At 46.2% G+C, this 17,585-nt stretch overlaps 1 protein-coding gene across 1 annotated transcript in view; it reads left to right on the top strand.

The window, feature by feature from the left end:
* Positions 1-16,893, top strand: part of T265_04740 (hypothetical protein) — a gene marked incomplete at both ends in the record, with an annotated part of 33,340 nt that extends 16,447 nt beyond the window's left edge. The window contains 8 exons of the mRNA XM_009169553.1: positions 6,497-6,783; positions 6,947-7,055; positions 7,923-8,062; positions 8,557-8,691; positions 8,726-9,207; positions 12,630-12,775; positions 12,907-13,200; positions 15,478-16,893. Coding sequence (XP_009167817.1) covers positions 6,497-6,783; positions 6,947-7,055; positions 7,923-8,062; positions 8,557-8,691; positions 8,726-9,207; positions 12,630-12,775; positions 12,907-13,200; positions 15,478-16,064 — 2,180 coding nt within the window. The remainder of the gene's footprint in view (positions 1-6,496; positions 6,784-6,946; positions 7,056-7,922; positions 8,063-8,556; positions 8,692-8,725; positions 9,208-12,629; positions 12,776-12,906; positions 13,201-15,477) is intronic.
* Positions 16,894-17,585: the final 692 nt, after the last annotated feature.

The raw sequence follows: 17,585 nt of genomic DNA, 5'->3' as shown, positions 1-17,585 counted from the left end.
AGGATGTAATAGCTACAAGAGTTTTTTTTAATCTGAGGGGGTTAGAAAAAGAATACCTGTGAGGAGGAAACATTATGTATGATTTTAGACAGGACTGAAGTAATGTGCGATACTTCCCGTCTAGTTTGATATAGGATTCAGTACAAACGGTCCTCCAAACTTTGGATAAAAGACATAGAATAATGTTTACTATCGCCTCACTCAAGCTGTCGAAGAAATATCTGAGCAGATGAGGAAATATGCCGTAGGGGACGGGAGCAATACCTAGTGAGTTTTCATAATAAAAAAGGTTAGTTTTCACAAAAAGGTCAATGCAGCCTTACACTCTTCGATTCGGCCACGAAATCCGGCCGGAACCTACTTAACTTCCGTGTTGCCTGTACATTTATTGCAGTCGTAACAGCAAGCATACCTCTTCTGTCCCGCTCAATCATCATCATTGCCAGCTGTAAGAATGGCGTACTTGTCGTACAGTGGTCGTAGCTTACACAATTTCGTTCACCGATAGTTTGGGGAGTCGGGGTAGGTAGCTGCGCATTGAAGGCGGGAGCTTATAAATTAGTGCGTAAATACAACACTATCAATGAACTGTTAATTGGGGGCATTTGGAAGGGAGCTATGCATCAAAGGCACTAACCTGGATGCATGAGCGCCATTGAGGGCGCGACTGGACCATGTCTAACAATGTCTCCAACCATCGACATGGCTCGTCTTGGGGTCCCAATCCAGGAAGACCGCAGTGACCAGCGCAACTGAGTTTGCAGGTAATGGCTTTCATACTTAGCTGCCAAGTCATTGTTTGACCGCCTCTGGCTCTCTCCCACCCTTCACGTGGTTGTGCGAATAGAGCCCTTCGAGGGCGTCGGTCGACTGGCATAAGCATCTTGTAGCCAAGCCATCGCGACCTATGCACTGTGATCAGTTCATCTATCGAGGGTGAGTTATTTATTCCGAATACCATTCGACGTACTTCAGCATTGCTGAAGTTCTCTGTCTGTTTGTGAGGCTGATAGTAATATTGTGAGCCTTTGACTTCAACACCAAATGAACACCTCTTCATGGACGCCGTAGAACTCAATAACTCTAGTCTAAAATAGTGTACTATAGCTATAGTCTACTATAGCTCCACAAATTGTGATAACCGACGTTTGACGGTAGCTTTTAAATCCACGTCGGTTGTTTCACCTTTTCCCAGTATTACACCAGTTTTCCTGATCTTTCGCTTCAGTCTGTTCTGTTTCTAAGTTGTCCAGTAGTGGTAGTAGTATATTTCTGGAGTTGTCACGCGGATGCATTGTGTAGCGAAGTTTTTTGCACACTGTTACATGCGGGCGACACCAATTACCTCTGGTCTGTGCATTTGTATCTGAATATGTTCTGTTCGTGTGTGCTCCCCTGTCACAATGATGGTGATAGTGGCAGCGGTGGTTGTACACATACTGGTTGTCCTCGTCGGCGCCCTGTCTATGAGGCAGACTGCTTCTCCTTCTCTGTCCCATCCTCGTCTTGGTGCGGGTTGAAAACCGGGTACGCTGCTCTCATTCGGAACCATCAGCTATTCTGCCAGGAGTGTGCGTTGCATGAATGTATGTAGTGACCTGGTCACATTACGAGGCATTCAGCCATGTTACTTAAGTGTTAGATAAGCAGGACTTTGTTTTTGACTGTAGTGGGCATCCATCGGACGGTTGTGTGAAACTCATCAGGCGAATAGTTGGAACGCTATCCGGAAACCACAACTGGGGATGGAACCATGAAGACCCTGGTCAAACGTGTTCATAAGCGGACAAATTGATCACTTAATAATGGTTTCTTCTCAATGTTTAAACCGACCGAAGCCCTAATGCGACTTCTGGCGATCCAGGTATATTACTGCATTTCGACTGATTACAACGTCGTAAACTTAAAGAAATAAGGTTTGCGAGTGGGGGCAGTCTGTCAGTCATCGGGTACCACAACCCAGACGAAGTAATGTGCCCTCCGCTCAGGTTCTGCGCATGAATTTCCTAATTTTAGTTCCAGAACAGTAAACGCCTTGTTGAGGTGGACAAATCAAAGACGAATACAGGCCAAATTCAAGCCTCTGAAAGCTTTCAAGCTCGTCCAACAGATCAACGGCCATCTGATCATCCACCAATCAAAGCACACTGTCATCCTGTCATGGCGCGATTGCTCTTGGTAGCCTAAGCAAAGCAGGAGAGGGGTTGGTGCTGAACTCAAGTTCCGCACTCCATGGATCTCCTTAGCATTGCGAATTCTTGCGGCCCTACCGGAATCTAAACTCTGAACTCTTTAGATGATGGTGATGTGAATACAATTTAAAGTTTCTGGATACATTTGGTCGTATCAGCTCACACTCGTATGTACCACTCCTGTAGGAGCCTAACCTAGATCAACGTTTCAACAGCAAAGTGCCGGTGATGAAGGCCAGTTTGGCAATATCATACTGCCCTGTTCCCTCATACTGTATGTGCTGGGAGCTTCTGCCACTGAACACTCCTTTCCTCAGTACACCACTCGTGTGTGTGGGGGGAGGGGGGAAGAGGGTCGCATTCCTTTACGGGAGACGTGAAAAACTCGCCCAAGAATCGATGTGCCTGAATTATTTATGTCAATTAACAATCAACACGCTGCTATCATTGATCCGTTGGAAAGCGTGGTCATGGAATATACCTATTAGTTGCGAAATTTGTTGGTAATCGTCATCCTCAGAGACAGCAACATCAGTGTTGGCTACACTGCTTCTCTGCCGTACAACCACAAAGTTTATCTGGTTATATTTCAAGCCTTAGAATGAAAACATTAGAACAGAGTGGGTGAGGGAGGGGACCTGGTGCTGCAAGCAGTCTGAAGTGCCTACACTTCCAAGCGCTCAAATTCTGGAAAGTACAACCACAAAGTTTATCTGGTTATATTTCAAGCCTTAGAATGAAAACATTAGAACAGAGTGGGTGAGGGAGGGGACCTGGTGCTGCAAGCAGTCTGAAGTGCCTACACTTCCAAGCGCTCAATCACATTCTGGAAAGAAACTGACAGCACGAAGTCACTAACATCGATCATCCGCCATTTTTTGCAATGTCTCCAACCAAATGGAGAAGGGGTCACGAGGGCCCCTTCCTGGTGAGCCTACCGCACTAACAATACCCAAACTTTTCGTAATCTCTTTCACATCCTTTTGCCATATCATACGTTGTCCACCTCGTGGTTCGCGCCATTCTGAATGAGGCATGGAGAACAAGACTCGTCTCCGTACACGGTGTTTTGGCTGCTGTAGCACATGGCCCAGCCACCACAGTTGACAGTGCTGGATGTTTTCCACAACTGAAGTACCAGCCGAACAACCAGCTAGCCGTTTTCTAATCACCCCGTTACGAATTCGTTGACGCCATCCGACACTAACAACGCTTCTGAGGGGGTTGGTGGTCAAAAACCTGAAGGCGCCCCACGCCATCTCTTCGTAATGCAGTTTCATAACCGGTCAACTTGAATGCAAATCGTGTTACCATGTCTGTTTACTGGGTATAACTCAGTTTTCCGACTTTATGGCTCCCAACTTCTTTCCGGATTATCAGTTATCACTTTTCTGACTCTAGCTCCATTCTGGTGCCTGGCCGCTAAGCTCTGAGATACTTTCTTGGAACTAGTTTGGGTTCCTTGTAGTCATATCCATATGTTCTATTCAAATCTACTGTCGTTTTCAAACCTTTCCCAATCATATGCTTTCCAAATTGACTGGTGAACATTCCATCACCGAGTTCAATTCACTCATCATGAAGTTGAACAAAGCACCGAAAACGTATACCATACTGATGACGGAACATCCACGGTCCATTGTATCCAAGCTCAGTCAGCAAACTAGGAGTTACTGAGACCATTCGCACTATCAGTGTTTCGCAACTTTGTTTCCCCGTTCTCCAGACGGTGTTTTGGTGTCGTCTTGTATCCCGCTTCAACACAACACTTTCCCGTGCTATGATGTTAGCTGTTTTCCACTGTTTTGTTTACTTGAAGCGGAAAGAAACAAAATCGGGATTCTCCTTGCACAAACACGTGCGTATCGACCGCCAGAACAGATGTCTTGTAATCTGACTTGGATTCGGTAATCACACATGACCACTGTAGCTATACCTGGTGTCTATGAACAAAAATTTCCGGCTTCCTCCAAAATGAAGAAAACGTTCTGGTGCATACAAGGAATGACGGCCCGTATGGACATCTGATAGTGGTCAATTCTTATTTCCATTTTGTCTTCCTCAGACACTGCAGAAGACTGAAAAATGTATATTGGCGTTGTACAAGTGCGCCGTTTAGAGCGTTCGACGGTCATGCTTGAGAACTACTCACAAGAAGTTGTATGCATCTTTCGAATGTAGACACCTGAATACTCTTTAACTGTTTTCGGTGATTGATTGAATATCGAGACGACTGGAGATGTGATTTCTTCCTCCATCATGTGAATAGGCAATTCTATATACTTTCCTATCGTTGTAGATGTTTTGGGTTGATTTTGCTTGAGATGGAACATCGGGTAAAGCGCTTTCGTCCAGTGCAGTTGGGTATTTAAAATCTCCCATCAACCTCTTGATTTCTTTTTTTTAAGTCTAAGAAGTCCGATAGTAGCACAGCCGTCCTTCTTTGTGTGCTATTCAACAGCAGCAACAACATTGTTTAACTCGTTCAACCATTCGGAGCTAGGTGCATTACGTTCTAAGCGGTTCCCCCGCACGTTTCACCAGATTTTGGTCAGTCGAAGATTGCAGTCTTTGGTTCTGTAGGACCCGTTTTTTCGGGGGACCCTAGTTTCTTCCTTCCCATGAGCCTTTGTTCCGGGTTACCAGCCACTTTGGTGCACAGTGCTTATCAGTTCCTGAAGGACTAGTGTCGTATGACTATCTTCATTTTAATCGGCTTACGTCGTTGTCATTGTGTAAGCAGTGCACACTACGGCTGACGCATCCACCCTCTCATCCGCAATTGGGTGCGGTCATGTTTGTTCTGGGCCGATGAATCCTACAGCTCTTGTGCTTCAGCTCACTTCTCAGCAAATACAAGACTTAGGCTTCAGAATAAGGCTTATTAAGGCTGTGCGTTTGCAATCTTTGAGAACGTTGCAAAAACGACATCGCCGGAATCTTGTTCAGATTACCTACCGCAACCTTTGCACGGTGGACGGACGTTTTGTCCGTCCTTTGGAGATCAACGTTCGTTGCCTGAAGCGTAGCTTCAGCCTCTGTTATCTTCGTGCCCCGGGTTTCATTTGTCGGAGAAGCGGTTACCGACCACGAATTCATAATGTTATGCTTTTAGTTACCCGGGACCAGTTTTGTGAGTGTCTCGTTGTGTACGCTTATTCGCCTTTCAGTCTGGTCTGCTTATTCCACTTTGGGTGCGCGTAGCCTTCTACCGTGTAATCTGGTGATGCACTTGTTGGCTTGAGTTGATCTAGTTAGAAAGACTGATGTTAGTTTTGGGTTACTTCCCGATATCGTGCGCCGACTACTGCTTTGTTCAACAATCGTCATGTTGTTGAGTACTTGTAATTCGACATCATTTCTTGCGGATATTTGTCCCATAGGTTCAGTTGTTGCTGACAGGTCGCCTTGGCAACTCCATTCTCTTAAAAACAATGTTGTAGGTGGGGTCACCTTCGGTTTATCCTTTTCCTCACCTTTACTGCTCCCCCTATTGATCCACGTGCGTGCGCCCGTGTGTAATCTATGTACCCATGCGGTCGTCTGCACAATTCGCGCAGTCTTGATAAGTTTTCCTTTCCTCCACCTTCCCTAAACCTCGACGGAGGGACTTTGTTAGTTTCTTCCCGTCTAGCCCGGAGGCTGAAAATCGTAGTTCGCTATTTGAAGAAACATCTGTGTAAGCGTGATATTTTGTTGCATGTGTTTTCTATTAGCGTTGCGCACAATCCCCGGGGATTTGTTCAGCTCTATTTGCACCGCGCTGTTGCCAGAGTACAACACGCGCAGCAATAGTTTACCTTGCTTCATGCGTTTATTTTCGTGTTCGAATTCGGCAGGGATTCATGCTCCGGTCACACACACACACACACACACACGAATTTTCCCGTCTCAGTTTGCCTCATTTGTTATTCTTGTTTGTTTGTGTGCTCGTATGATGATTTGTGTCGTGTCTTAGTTTGATTACTCTTCACAACCCCCCGCCTCCCCCAAAGGAGGAGCTAGCTCCATTTCTTAACCGCTTTTTTATTTTTCTTCTGTGTAATTTCTACTTTCCGTGCGGAGATTGACATCTAGTCACCGTTAGGGACGAAGTGCCAGTCGTGTTTTCCGCTTAATATACCACCTGGTGTCGAAGGTCACTTCAAATGCTTCTTTGTTCAACGAACAGGAAATAGGAAAATTAGACCACCACGGCGGAAGGTATTTCGACGTCTCGAAGGCAGCCGTTTGCTAGGGTATCGCTGACTGACGAGGAACGCTGTTGTGGAGATTCGTTTCACTGAGCTTCCCACTGACCCTAGTCGCTCTTATTTGTTCTATTCTGTCCCATACAGAGGCCTCTTCAATTTGTGCCAACGGCCCAGGCGCTGCAGCTCTCTGGTCCTCTTCTTTGACCTCCACTTCCGGTGATAACCCGCATTCCGGTCAACAGCATTCACTGCCCAACTTCCTTTCCCATATACCACCTCCCATCGTCGGCTCGTCTGGTGCCCCACCAACATCCGCCTACCCGATCGGCTCTGCTTTCTCCCAAGCGACACCCAATCATCCTCTGCATCACCAACCACCACAACCACAGCCAAATCTAGTAAGCTTTCTTTATAATGTCTCCCAAACGTTGTTTTACCGGTAGGGACTTTGGTTGTTTCTGGATACTTTTTCCACTCCCCCGTCACGCGCGTGTTGTTTGCTTATTTCCTCCAGAGTATTTAGCGTTTGACTCAGTTGAATGAAACTTGCTTTTGTTCCAGACCATTCCATATCCGAATTCTGCCAATTCGATGTACTCCTCGCTTGGACAGCTACGTTCGGGTTCTCTATCCACCAACCGGACTGGTCTCCATCAGACTGATGCAGCGAGTATGTTCTTCACAGTTACTGTTCTGGATACCCGCAGTTTCCATTTTGTCTGTTGATTGTGCCAGTCATATTAATTAAGGTGCGCTCTTTTTTGAAATGGTATCATGGACATTGAGTAAAAGAGAAGTCACTCAAAGCCGTGTATCGAATTATGTTCCCTTAATGTTGTGCGAAACTGGGCTGTGAATCCAGTTTACGTGCGTCCCAAATCTCCAAATCAGTCGTTTACATACTCCGTTTTCCACACCTCTACTTCGCATCTCTCAATCTAACCGATGATTTAGTTTATTGCGGGATGGTACATTTGAGGTGTTGACTCTATTCCCTCTGACCCTAGTCTTCCTAGGTACACTGAACTCATTAGTATTGCCATTGGCTACTCGAACGCACAGTGGTGTGGAAAATGCTCGAGTCTCTTGTTCATTTGAAGCGGATCGTTTGGCGCGCAAATTGCTTCAGGACTCCGGGAAAATGTTTCCTGGTTTGCGTTTAAGTATTTCGCGTCGTGCGGGGCGTCAACACTACTCCTTTTTGCATAACAGTCGGTCGGATTTTGTAAAGAACCTAAGAAACCCTGTCTGACCACTTAACTTTTCTGACTGATGACACTGTGACTGAAATTTCACAGTCAGTATACTCGTGTGCTGATGACCCCTTACTTGGCAGCTAGTGCATTACGTGTGTTCGTCATTCTTTGGCTGTAGGTCTTACCTATGACATCGCTTCAGCATTTCGCATCAAAGTTCGAGCATTGAGTTTGCTTTACTTAGTTATGTTCGAATATCAGGCGTCCGGATCTTGTTAAAACAACCTGCCTCGTTCAATTACAATACGCAAAACCCTCTTCTACTCCATTGAACCTCACAGATTCAACTCAAGATTCCGGTTCAACTTATCCTCTGGGTGAATTCACTCACCTTCAGCCATCCGCATCCACTGATCCCAATTTGGGTCTGATGTCATCTAACTCGTTTGACAACCACCCTGCATCTGGACTACCGCAGTTGGTAGGTTTCGTGCTGGATGAATATTGAATTCAGGCATTCGGCTTTCTTCTTTGATGGGGATTGTCCGTATGCTTCATTTTCCCACCCCATATTGTCATATTTTGTTGTTTATCTCGTCAGAACACACCTGTTATCTCTACTTGGTCACCATAATCGGTTTGATATCTCAGTCCTGGGATGGGGTGGTGGGATACTGTACATCATGCACCTCTTCGATCAGGAGAGTTGTTGGAACTGATTCTGAATCGAGATCACGCATGGATCGTGTTCACACTTTTATCACCTCCGGCAACATTAGCTCTTGTTCCTCACCCCGCCCTCTTCCTAGTTGTTAGGTCAGTCTGGCCTGATCGCGCATGCTAATTTACATATCACCGATCTGTGGTGATCTGCATATAATGTTTCTATTCACGATCGAGATCCAGTTTCTATGACCCGAAGTGGTTTAGTCATGGCACATCCTTATCCTCACGCCCTATTTTGTTTCCATTCAGACACCTGGACCCCGACCCTTTCCGAGTGAAATATCTGCCTGTTCAAGGGACAACCTTTTGTCCCTCTCGGGTGAGTTTGTCCGTTTTTTTCGCTCCTCAGCCGCGCGGATGGTTAAATATGATAGTCTGATTACCGTGGCTCGTTTCAGTACAACTCACTATTCAATAGCCCTGTTCGTCTCCGTACAATGCTTCAGGTCCAGGTTTGGATGACGTGGACGATCCGTCTCAAACCTCCTGCGGTCTCCTAGGTCCACATTCCTCAACCCCGTTCTCTCATTCTAACACCACTTCGAACACAGCCAGTGCTGGTGGTCGGATGGCTCGCAGTGGTCGGGTGGCTGGACAAAAGAGACGCGCGTCCTCCATCGTCACTTCCGGTTCGGCGGAAGGGAATGGGACAGGAAACAATTTGGACGCGATTTCGGCCACAACCGCCTTGGCCTCCATGCTGTGTAGCAACAACGCTCTCGGTTCGGATTGTTCTTCATTGTTTGGGGAGTACGACCTTGCCAGTCGAAGTTTTACACATGGTCAGACTTCTAGCTTGTGTGGAACGGATTCAGAAGAGACAATTGATCCAGATGAAACCCCTGAGCAAAAGGCCGAACGTGAACGAAGCCGAAGACAGGCCAATAACGCGCGAGAACGGTAAGCTTCGTATGGATTGTCGTTCTCACATCATTTATCTGCACACCGCTCTGGTGCTTCTCGTACTCTTTTATCTGTCGCAAGGGTTCTATTGGTCCTCGGTCTACCAGGCGATGGAACACTGTGCAGATGACCATGCATTACCTGTTCTGCGCTTCCGTAAATAGCAGAAGTTCGTGAGTATGATTCCCTGTTGACACCTTTGGAAAGTGTTCCTCGAATTTCGCATCACAAGACCTCGATATATCCACCTCCCAGTATCGACAACTCAGTTCACTAAACCAATTCCGTCTGTGTTCCTGGTGCTGTCATGCATGTACTGAAAATATGGTGTCGAAGTGTTACAGGCATAAAAATCGTCCGGCTGTAACAACCTTTCTTTGCCTGGCTGTCGTGCCACTCGAAGGAAGCACCTGGGCTGAGATACCACCAAGCTGCCAAGATCTAGACAGGATCAGCCGAGATGCGAAAGTGTGGTTCAAACCACGGACCTTCCGGCTTTAACAACTGAACGGTTTCAGACTCTCATAAGCATACAGCAGCCTTCCGATTGGTCCCTCATGAAAAAGACCATGGTGCCTCAAACCATACCAGAAGATTGATGGGCAGAATACGAAGAGCCAGAAAAGTCCGGAAAGCCTTCGAAGCGTTGACCCTGGTACTGACAAACAGCCATCTTTCAGAAATCTGAAACCGTTGACCTTTATCGGCATTTCCACCAGTTTCTTCATAGTTATGACGAGTCAAGATGTCCGAAGGCTCCAGTTTTATCTCCGATGCGCGTGCCTAGTACTGACTAACGAGTTCCATTCATTCAGTTACCACATGAAAGCGGTTTTGTGGCCTGCGTGTTCCTCAGATCTGTTATTCAGCGTGAAAGACCCTTTGATCAGTCACCCGATGATCGTTCAGATGTGTAAGCGTTAACTCAGTTGCTACTCATACCACGTGAAGTGAGATGTTTCTGGCCCTCAAAAGGTAGTTCGGTTCTGTACAACAGACTTCACTGGACACTGCCCAGTTAATATAAACATGTTAGAGACAGTCTATGAAGGTATTGAAGTATTTTCGGACAGTCATGTATTCACAAGTCCATCGTCTATCTCCTATAAGCACATGCTTAAATAATGTGCATCTGAGATCACAGGCCAACTTTGTGGACTACAAACGAGTTGAGTAACACAACCTCGACTTCAATTACGGTCAGATGCTCAACACCTTTAACCTCGATTCGAAGAGATGGCTCAGTGGTTAGGGCGCGGATTTACTGACCGGAAGGTCCGCGATTCGAACTCGACCTCTGCATCTCGACATCCCCTGTTTTGGACAATCTGGCAGTATCCCAGCTCTCGTGCTTCTTTCGGGTGGCATGGCAGTTAGGCATCGAAAGGGCGCTACCGCTGGACGACTTTTTTCAATTCGAACTGTTGCCCACAGTGATCGGTGATATCAGAAAGCGCATATAGTTGCGGTTTATTTGTTTGACAATTTTTCGGGATGTCCAGTGTGGGGGAATCAAAGTGTACTACATAGAATTCAGCGTGCCACCAAAGTGGGGACTCCGTGATAGCACAATCCTGTTCATCAGTGTGTGTTGGAGGGCCACAACCAAGAGTCATTTGGGAGCAGTTCTGTACGATGCTTCACCGTAGGCCCACCATTAGACGGTACCAGTGTGATTTCTCCAGCCCCTCCTCCATTCCCCCTAAAAGTCGCATGATACAATGCAGGTATAGTCCGTCCCATGGAAGTTTGGTGTTCGAAAAAACAATTTGAGACCGGTCGGTTTGGCTTACTTGATCTATTTTGATAATCCGAATGTGAAAAATACCAACCTGTCAACACTTCCAGTTAATTTCCCTCATTTTTGCGTCACAGGTATATAGTCCATCGTTCTGCTGTTGAATTATATCCGACTGCAAATGTTGTAAGAGGATATGTGCTCAAATTATACCGTAGATGATCCGTACATGATAGAGAATTATAAAGAATTCGAAATCAAGTACATGAAAAATGGTGTTTTGAGTACACATGTCTCTGCTTGCTGTCAACCTATCAAATTTCAGTTGAGCCCAGATAAAAGGAAGTAAAAATAAACATGCCAGATTTATTTAACAAAAAGAACAAACACTTGTCTCAACTGCCATTCAGTTGTCATATACAACTAGGGGTTCGGTTGAGCCCTCTAAGAATTGGGACCCCTTGCTAGAAGCAGCCACTTTAAACTGGGTGGCCCCTGTTAGGAGAGGAACCAATATACTTCAACTTATCAAGCGAAGCGAAGACTAGGTTATCATCGGTATCGTACGCGATATCACTTCTTAACTCACTAGGTTTCTTGTCTTTGGCGGATTGTGTCAGCACAGAGCAGTTTTACTTACGCATTCCCTACTCTCTGGCCACCGTAATGGCGACGGAGTTAATATGTTTGATTCCACATTTTCAGCTCGATCGATACCAGTTTGCTACCGTATGTTGAAGTTTTATAATGGAGACTTTCTGGAGAATTCACGACAAATATCTCCGCCCATCCCGACGTATTGTGCGATATCATAGGCAAGAAGTCTTCCCAACCAGCAGTCGAATTATATATCATCTTCTTGGTGATGTTCTTACTGATGACTGCATAGTGTCCAAAATTAACTTGTGAACCAAACGACACTTTCTGGAACGAACATCGTTGGCCGATCGCATTAGCGTGCGCGCCCTACTTCCTACTGCATTGATAGACATCTGTTTTCCCTACCGCACGGTTTGTTTTCCGAGACGATAACTTCTCGATCGGTTCCAAGCATTTTCCAACTGGATTCCCATACAGTCTTCCCAACCAGCAGTCGAATTATATATCATCTTCTTGGTGATGTTCTTACTGATGACTGCATAGTGTCCAAAATTAACTTGTGAACCAAACGACACTTTCTGGAACGAACATCGTTGGCCGATCGCATTAGCGTGCGCGCCCTACTTCCTACTGCATTGATAGACATCTGTTTTCCCTACCGCACGGTTTGTTTTCCGAGACGATAACTTCTCGATCGGTTCCAAGCATTTTCCAACTGGTTGGATTCCCATACTCCCATGCTTATTCTGTTCCGCTCTATCTTTCCTTTCACCAACTAACAGTCTTCGCGTGAGAGAGATCAATGACGCGTTTAAGGAACTGGGTCAAATGATAAACATTCACACGGGCAACAGTCAACCGCTCACCAAACTGATGATTCTTCAACAAGCGGTCACTGTTATTACCAGTTTAGAACATCACGTTCGAGGTTAGAGGAACCGTTAGGCATGGTTTCCAATACCCTTTGCTTACAATTGCATGTACATATGTACGTCTTATATCCATGAGCATGGCCTGCTTGCATCTGCTTGCCTGATCGTTCCACCATCCCATCCCCATTCGCTTTTGTTCCCGGTCACAGCATCCGGGTTCGCGATATCAATGATGCATTCAAGGAGCTTGGTCGCATGTGCATGATGCATTTGAACAGCGAACGGCAACAAACAAAGCTAACAATTCTTCAACAAGCTGTTACGTTGATTACCAGTCTGGAACAACAAGTTCGCGGTGAGTCGAATGCGTAGTTGTTCGAATCAAACGGCTTTCGAGTCTTCTGCCTGGCGTTCCGTTGGACTACCCTAGTCTCCTATTTTTTTTGTGGGTTGACACAGTATCTCCTACTTTTATTATCCATACAGAACGCAATCTGAATCCGAAACAGGCTTGTTTGAAACGTCGTGAGGAGGAGAAAAGCGAAGGTCATTTCGGAAGTACTAGTCAATCTCGTACTGGTTGTCTGCTCACAGGAGGTGGTGCACCTGAATCAGCAGTTCACTTGACGGCCGGTTCTGGCACCACAGCGGGGTTCTCCACGACACCTGCCGTCGCTGCATCAACTTCCACGTCAATAGGCCTGTTTGGATCGGGGGCACCTGGCGGGAATTTCTCGTCCACAGTGAACTATGATCCTCGCCTACCTGGTCTTCCGGGTTGTAAGTTATACTCTACTGCCTCGAACAACTTTCCTCGTTTCTACTCATTTCGATACTCAAATTTAAATGCATTGATCATTTGTGACCTCCGTGTGTGTTTTTCACCAAGACCTTCCAAAGTCGTCTCCCCGGACCAAACTCCTTGTGTCATGCCTTTATCCAGGCTAGTAATTCTAGTTAAGTGCCAATGCTGAATCGAAGATTAGGAACGGCTTACTGTTAATCAGCGATTCATTGCTCTCGAGACTGTGTCAGACCACTAAGGGTTGTGATGTGAATGATTTTTTGGACTGATGCGCGCGTCCGTTTACTGCACAATTGTAAAACTGTAGTGCTTCACGTCGGGAACAAACTATGGGAATGTTCAGCACCGGAGTTGTGTACTTGCTTACCTATTTTTGGGCTGCTGTGTATTGTATTGTATTTTTGTACAGCTCATAAAGAACAAGTACTCTAGAATGACAAGACAAAGCAGCTGTCGGGCCGCAAGCCTCCCTTGAGAATATCCGTGGTCCCGCATTGGTTTCTCTTGTCGAAGTTTGGACAGCGTTTCACTGCCTGTGCTTTCTACGTGTTACATGGCGTCTATGCACCAAAACTGTGTCACAGCTGAATAAATTGATTAGACCCTTAATTTCACGATACACGATCTGTAAGTTGATGAAAGTTAGTCTGGTAGCTTCCCCTTGAATCTATGTGTGGTTTGCAGGTTCGACTGCGAATTTGCAAAAAAGTTTGCTCGGATTCAAATCGTATTTAAGACCTTGTTTTTTTTGCGCAAATCTGGACACTTACTTTTGTTATGATACACTTATTTTTCCTGGTCAGCACCAAGGATGGAAGCGCCAAACTCGAATTCTGTTCCCATCGCGGCTCATCAGTAGCGCATATTCTAGGGTCTGGATTCAAATTCCGAACCACTACTCCACCAACATGTACTGGACACGCTTGAATTGCTACGTTTGGACAGGCTAACGCGATCGCAATCAGAACAACTTGATTAGGTTGTCTGATGTCTTGAATGTCCGTCGAGGCACTCGTACGCTTTTCGTTAAAGCAAAAGTGCCGTTGGGAGAGGGAAAACTTTTCCATCACCATACTCTACTCTACTCTCATACACCATACGCTACTCAATTTGAAAAGCGCATCAACTTGATTACGCGCTACGTAAGCCGATCGGTCTCTCATAGTTGCCAGTTAGCTCGCTCCCAGTGTTATCGCTGTGGTCGAATTCAGTCTATACCATATTGTGCAAACCATATTGGTACAAACCAGTCTTGCTGGCCGGAAACCCGGTTATTTAGTTTGACCGATGCTCTGCACTGGTATGTCTTCCCCCTGGGCGGGTTCAGTTAATCCCTGACCTCTGGCGTCCTACCTGGACAGCTTGGTATTTCCACCGCTCAGGAGGACGTCTGAACAAATATCGTTATCAATTTAGATTCCGGCCTATCAGCGAAGCTAATCTGTGCGGAAAAACCGAGAAGCACTCTACAGATCTTTCATCCTTATTGGGAATAATCAGTAGTGCGCATCTGACGAAACCCAGAATGTTTCGAATCCGCGTCCTTCCGGCAAGTGGTTGAGTGCTCAACCGTTTGACCATCAGCAACTGGTCAGCAGTGTGATTAGGTCTCACTTAGACAAGACAAAGTGCCTTTGATCCTTCATTCACTGAAACCACATTACGTGGCCACGTATTGAATGGCCCCTTGAGTGACGACTTCTCCGAAGGAAGCTTCACTTATGTGAAGAGCCAATCAATACATGATCACGTGATCGCAGGGTCAAGCGGCTAAGTGTTTAACCAATGGCCAAAAGGTGGTGGGTTCGAAGCTCTGAGTTTCCGTAGGTGCGCACTGATGATGATTCCCAACAAAGATGAAACAGCTGTACAGCGCTTATCGGCGCCTCAGCATAGATTAGCTTAACTAACAGGACGAAGTCCCTATTGATATTCATGAAATTTACTCATATGATCATGAAGTGACTAATTCACCCGCCTGTGACGCTATCCCTGCTCCTTCAAATTTAGCACTCCTTGCTCAGGCGCCAAAGGGCTTCTTATTTCACTGAGCAACGCTGGCACGAAAGCCTCATTCAACTAATCCTTCTGATGCTTTTTGATGTCTCATGTGAATCAACACTTATCATAAGGGGCATCAGACAACATCCATGTCCACAGACAAAACACCTTGTTTGTGTACTCACTTCGGTTTTGATATTTATTTAGCTCCCAGTTTCTGACTGTATCACATTCTATTCCCTCTCCAACAGCTGCTTACGGTGAACCAATGACATCCGCCGATTCTAGTGCTGCAGGTTCGCTCCTCATGTCGCTCACGGGCTCTTCGAACGAGATGTGCAACTCAGCCTATGGTGTCAGTCGTTCGGCAGAACTGCTTCCTCTTTCGTTGCCGGATGATGCTTATGGCCACCTCGGTCCTCATCATCTCTCACACGTCCTGTCCGACTTCACACCAACCACATCTACGGGTAGCTGGCTTCAAACAGCTAATAACCCTCTGTCTGCCTCCCCACAGCCCATGCTGTCTCTGCATTCGACCGATCGAAGTGCCAGCAATGTATCGTACGGCGAGTCTACCGAACGTCATCTGGCAGCTCGACGAGTACCCGGCGATGACGACGAAGACTACGAAGGTGAAGATGAAGAGGAGGATGATGAGGAAGAAGAGGATCCCACGGAGGAAACTCTAGACTGTAGCGACAGTCGCTGTGGTAACAAGCGAGTCAGCTCTAATAAACACGTGGGTGCTGGTGGTGCTAAATGCCCTCCTGGTCGTACAAACGGAATCAGTGACCACCCACATAAGACTAGTACTGGTGGTGGCCTGAGCACCTAACGATCTTTGTCGTTAACGAAATGCTCCCTGTATGCCGAATCTCACGAATAGGCATAACAAGATTTCTCCGTCCCCCCTCCCCTGTTTCTTGTGTAGGTGAACTTTTCCGTATTCCGCTAGCATTTATACCAAGTATGCATTTGTCAAGGCGGATTGTGTGAAATTGCACGCATTCGCACACACACACACACACACACACTACCAACAACAACAACATCCGCTTCGATTCCCCTTTTAACGGGTTTTGGTGGTGTGATTGGCGGCTCCGCGTAAATGTGCGTTTGTACTCCTAGTCCGAACTTCCCATTATTTTTCTCATTTTATCACCCGATTGTGGTTGTTCTCGCCCCTCTGTCCGAACTCAAGATCTCGTCACCCTATTTGCGTTTCGCACTCAGTGGTACGACCTGTTTTTTTTACCGTGCGCATGCATTTACGGTGGTATATGTGGTGCGTAATTTCCGTCTCGTTGGTTTTCATTTCCTGCGCCCTCCCGAGTTTTCATACTTTGATTGGTTTTGACCTCCACGCACTTTTCTAACCGTACTTTTCCTTCCTACCAGATTCAGCTGTAACACACGCTTCTCGATGTTCGAATAAGCTTTCAATTCGGTTAATGAATGGGGAGGTGTCGTCTTGTTTTTCCCCTACATCCGCGAATGCTGAATTGAAGGCCTACTTTGGACTCCCCCTCACCTCCTTGGCCGTTGCATTCTCCCCCCTTCCACTCTCTCTCCCTCATCATGTTCCCCTCCCATTCTTTTAATGTGGAAATTTCTATGAGATACCCTTATCTATCTATCAATCAATCTATCTATCTGTACACACATCTAACGCACGAAAAGCAATATTATACCAGTGTTTGGTAACGTGGGTCGATTCTCCCTACCACATAGTCGAGGACTCGAAAGGGATTTTGCCTCACCAGCCCAGTCAGAAACACCAGTGGGGACCCCTATTGTTCTAGTGATGTACAACCGCGGGAATTTTCTCTCACAAAGCAAAAAGAGGGGATGGTGGGAACGGGATTCGTACAGTCAATCTGGATAGCCACACTTTTGGTTAGGTTTTCTCGTAGTGTTTGATTGTGGGTGCAAACTCAAGTAGCAAGGAGTTGGCATGTGTTCATCCATTCCGGCGAATTGCAATTAGGCCATCACAATCGATGCCTACCAAGGGGTATGGACTCAGAAATCTTCGCGGACCTTGTCAATGGGCAGCATATAAAACCCGAGGCAAACGAGCAAAGTGCACTCGTGCTCCGCCGTCAAGTCGTTAAAACAGATGGAGGTTGAAACGGTTGGACAATAAATATTGTTAATGGGAGCTGGATTTTAAACGATGGGGCCACTTAATCGTGCTTCCGAGGATTGGGCTTGAGTATAAAACATTCCTTCTAAGTTCAATGTTTCTGATTGGTCGAATTTTGTCTTAGCCACCTTTACCGGATTAACAGGCAACCGTAAATATGGCTGACTACACTTTATTGACCCGTCTTATTTTGATGTTTCTGGCTGCTAT

The sequence above is a fragment of the Opisthorchis viverrini genome (assembly GCF_000715545.1).
Source record: "Opisthorchis viverrini unplaced genomic scaffold opera_v5_79, whole genome shotgun sequence".
Taxonomy (NCBI): domain Eukaryota; kingdom Metazoa; phylum Platyhelminthes; class Trematoda; order Opisthorchiida; family Opisthorchiidae; genus Opisthorchis; species Opisthorchis viverrini.
The sequence above is the reverse complement of the archived record's forward strand: the minus strand, read 5'-3'. Positions and strand labels throughout refer to the sequence as shown.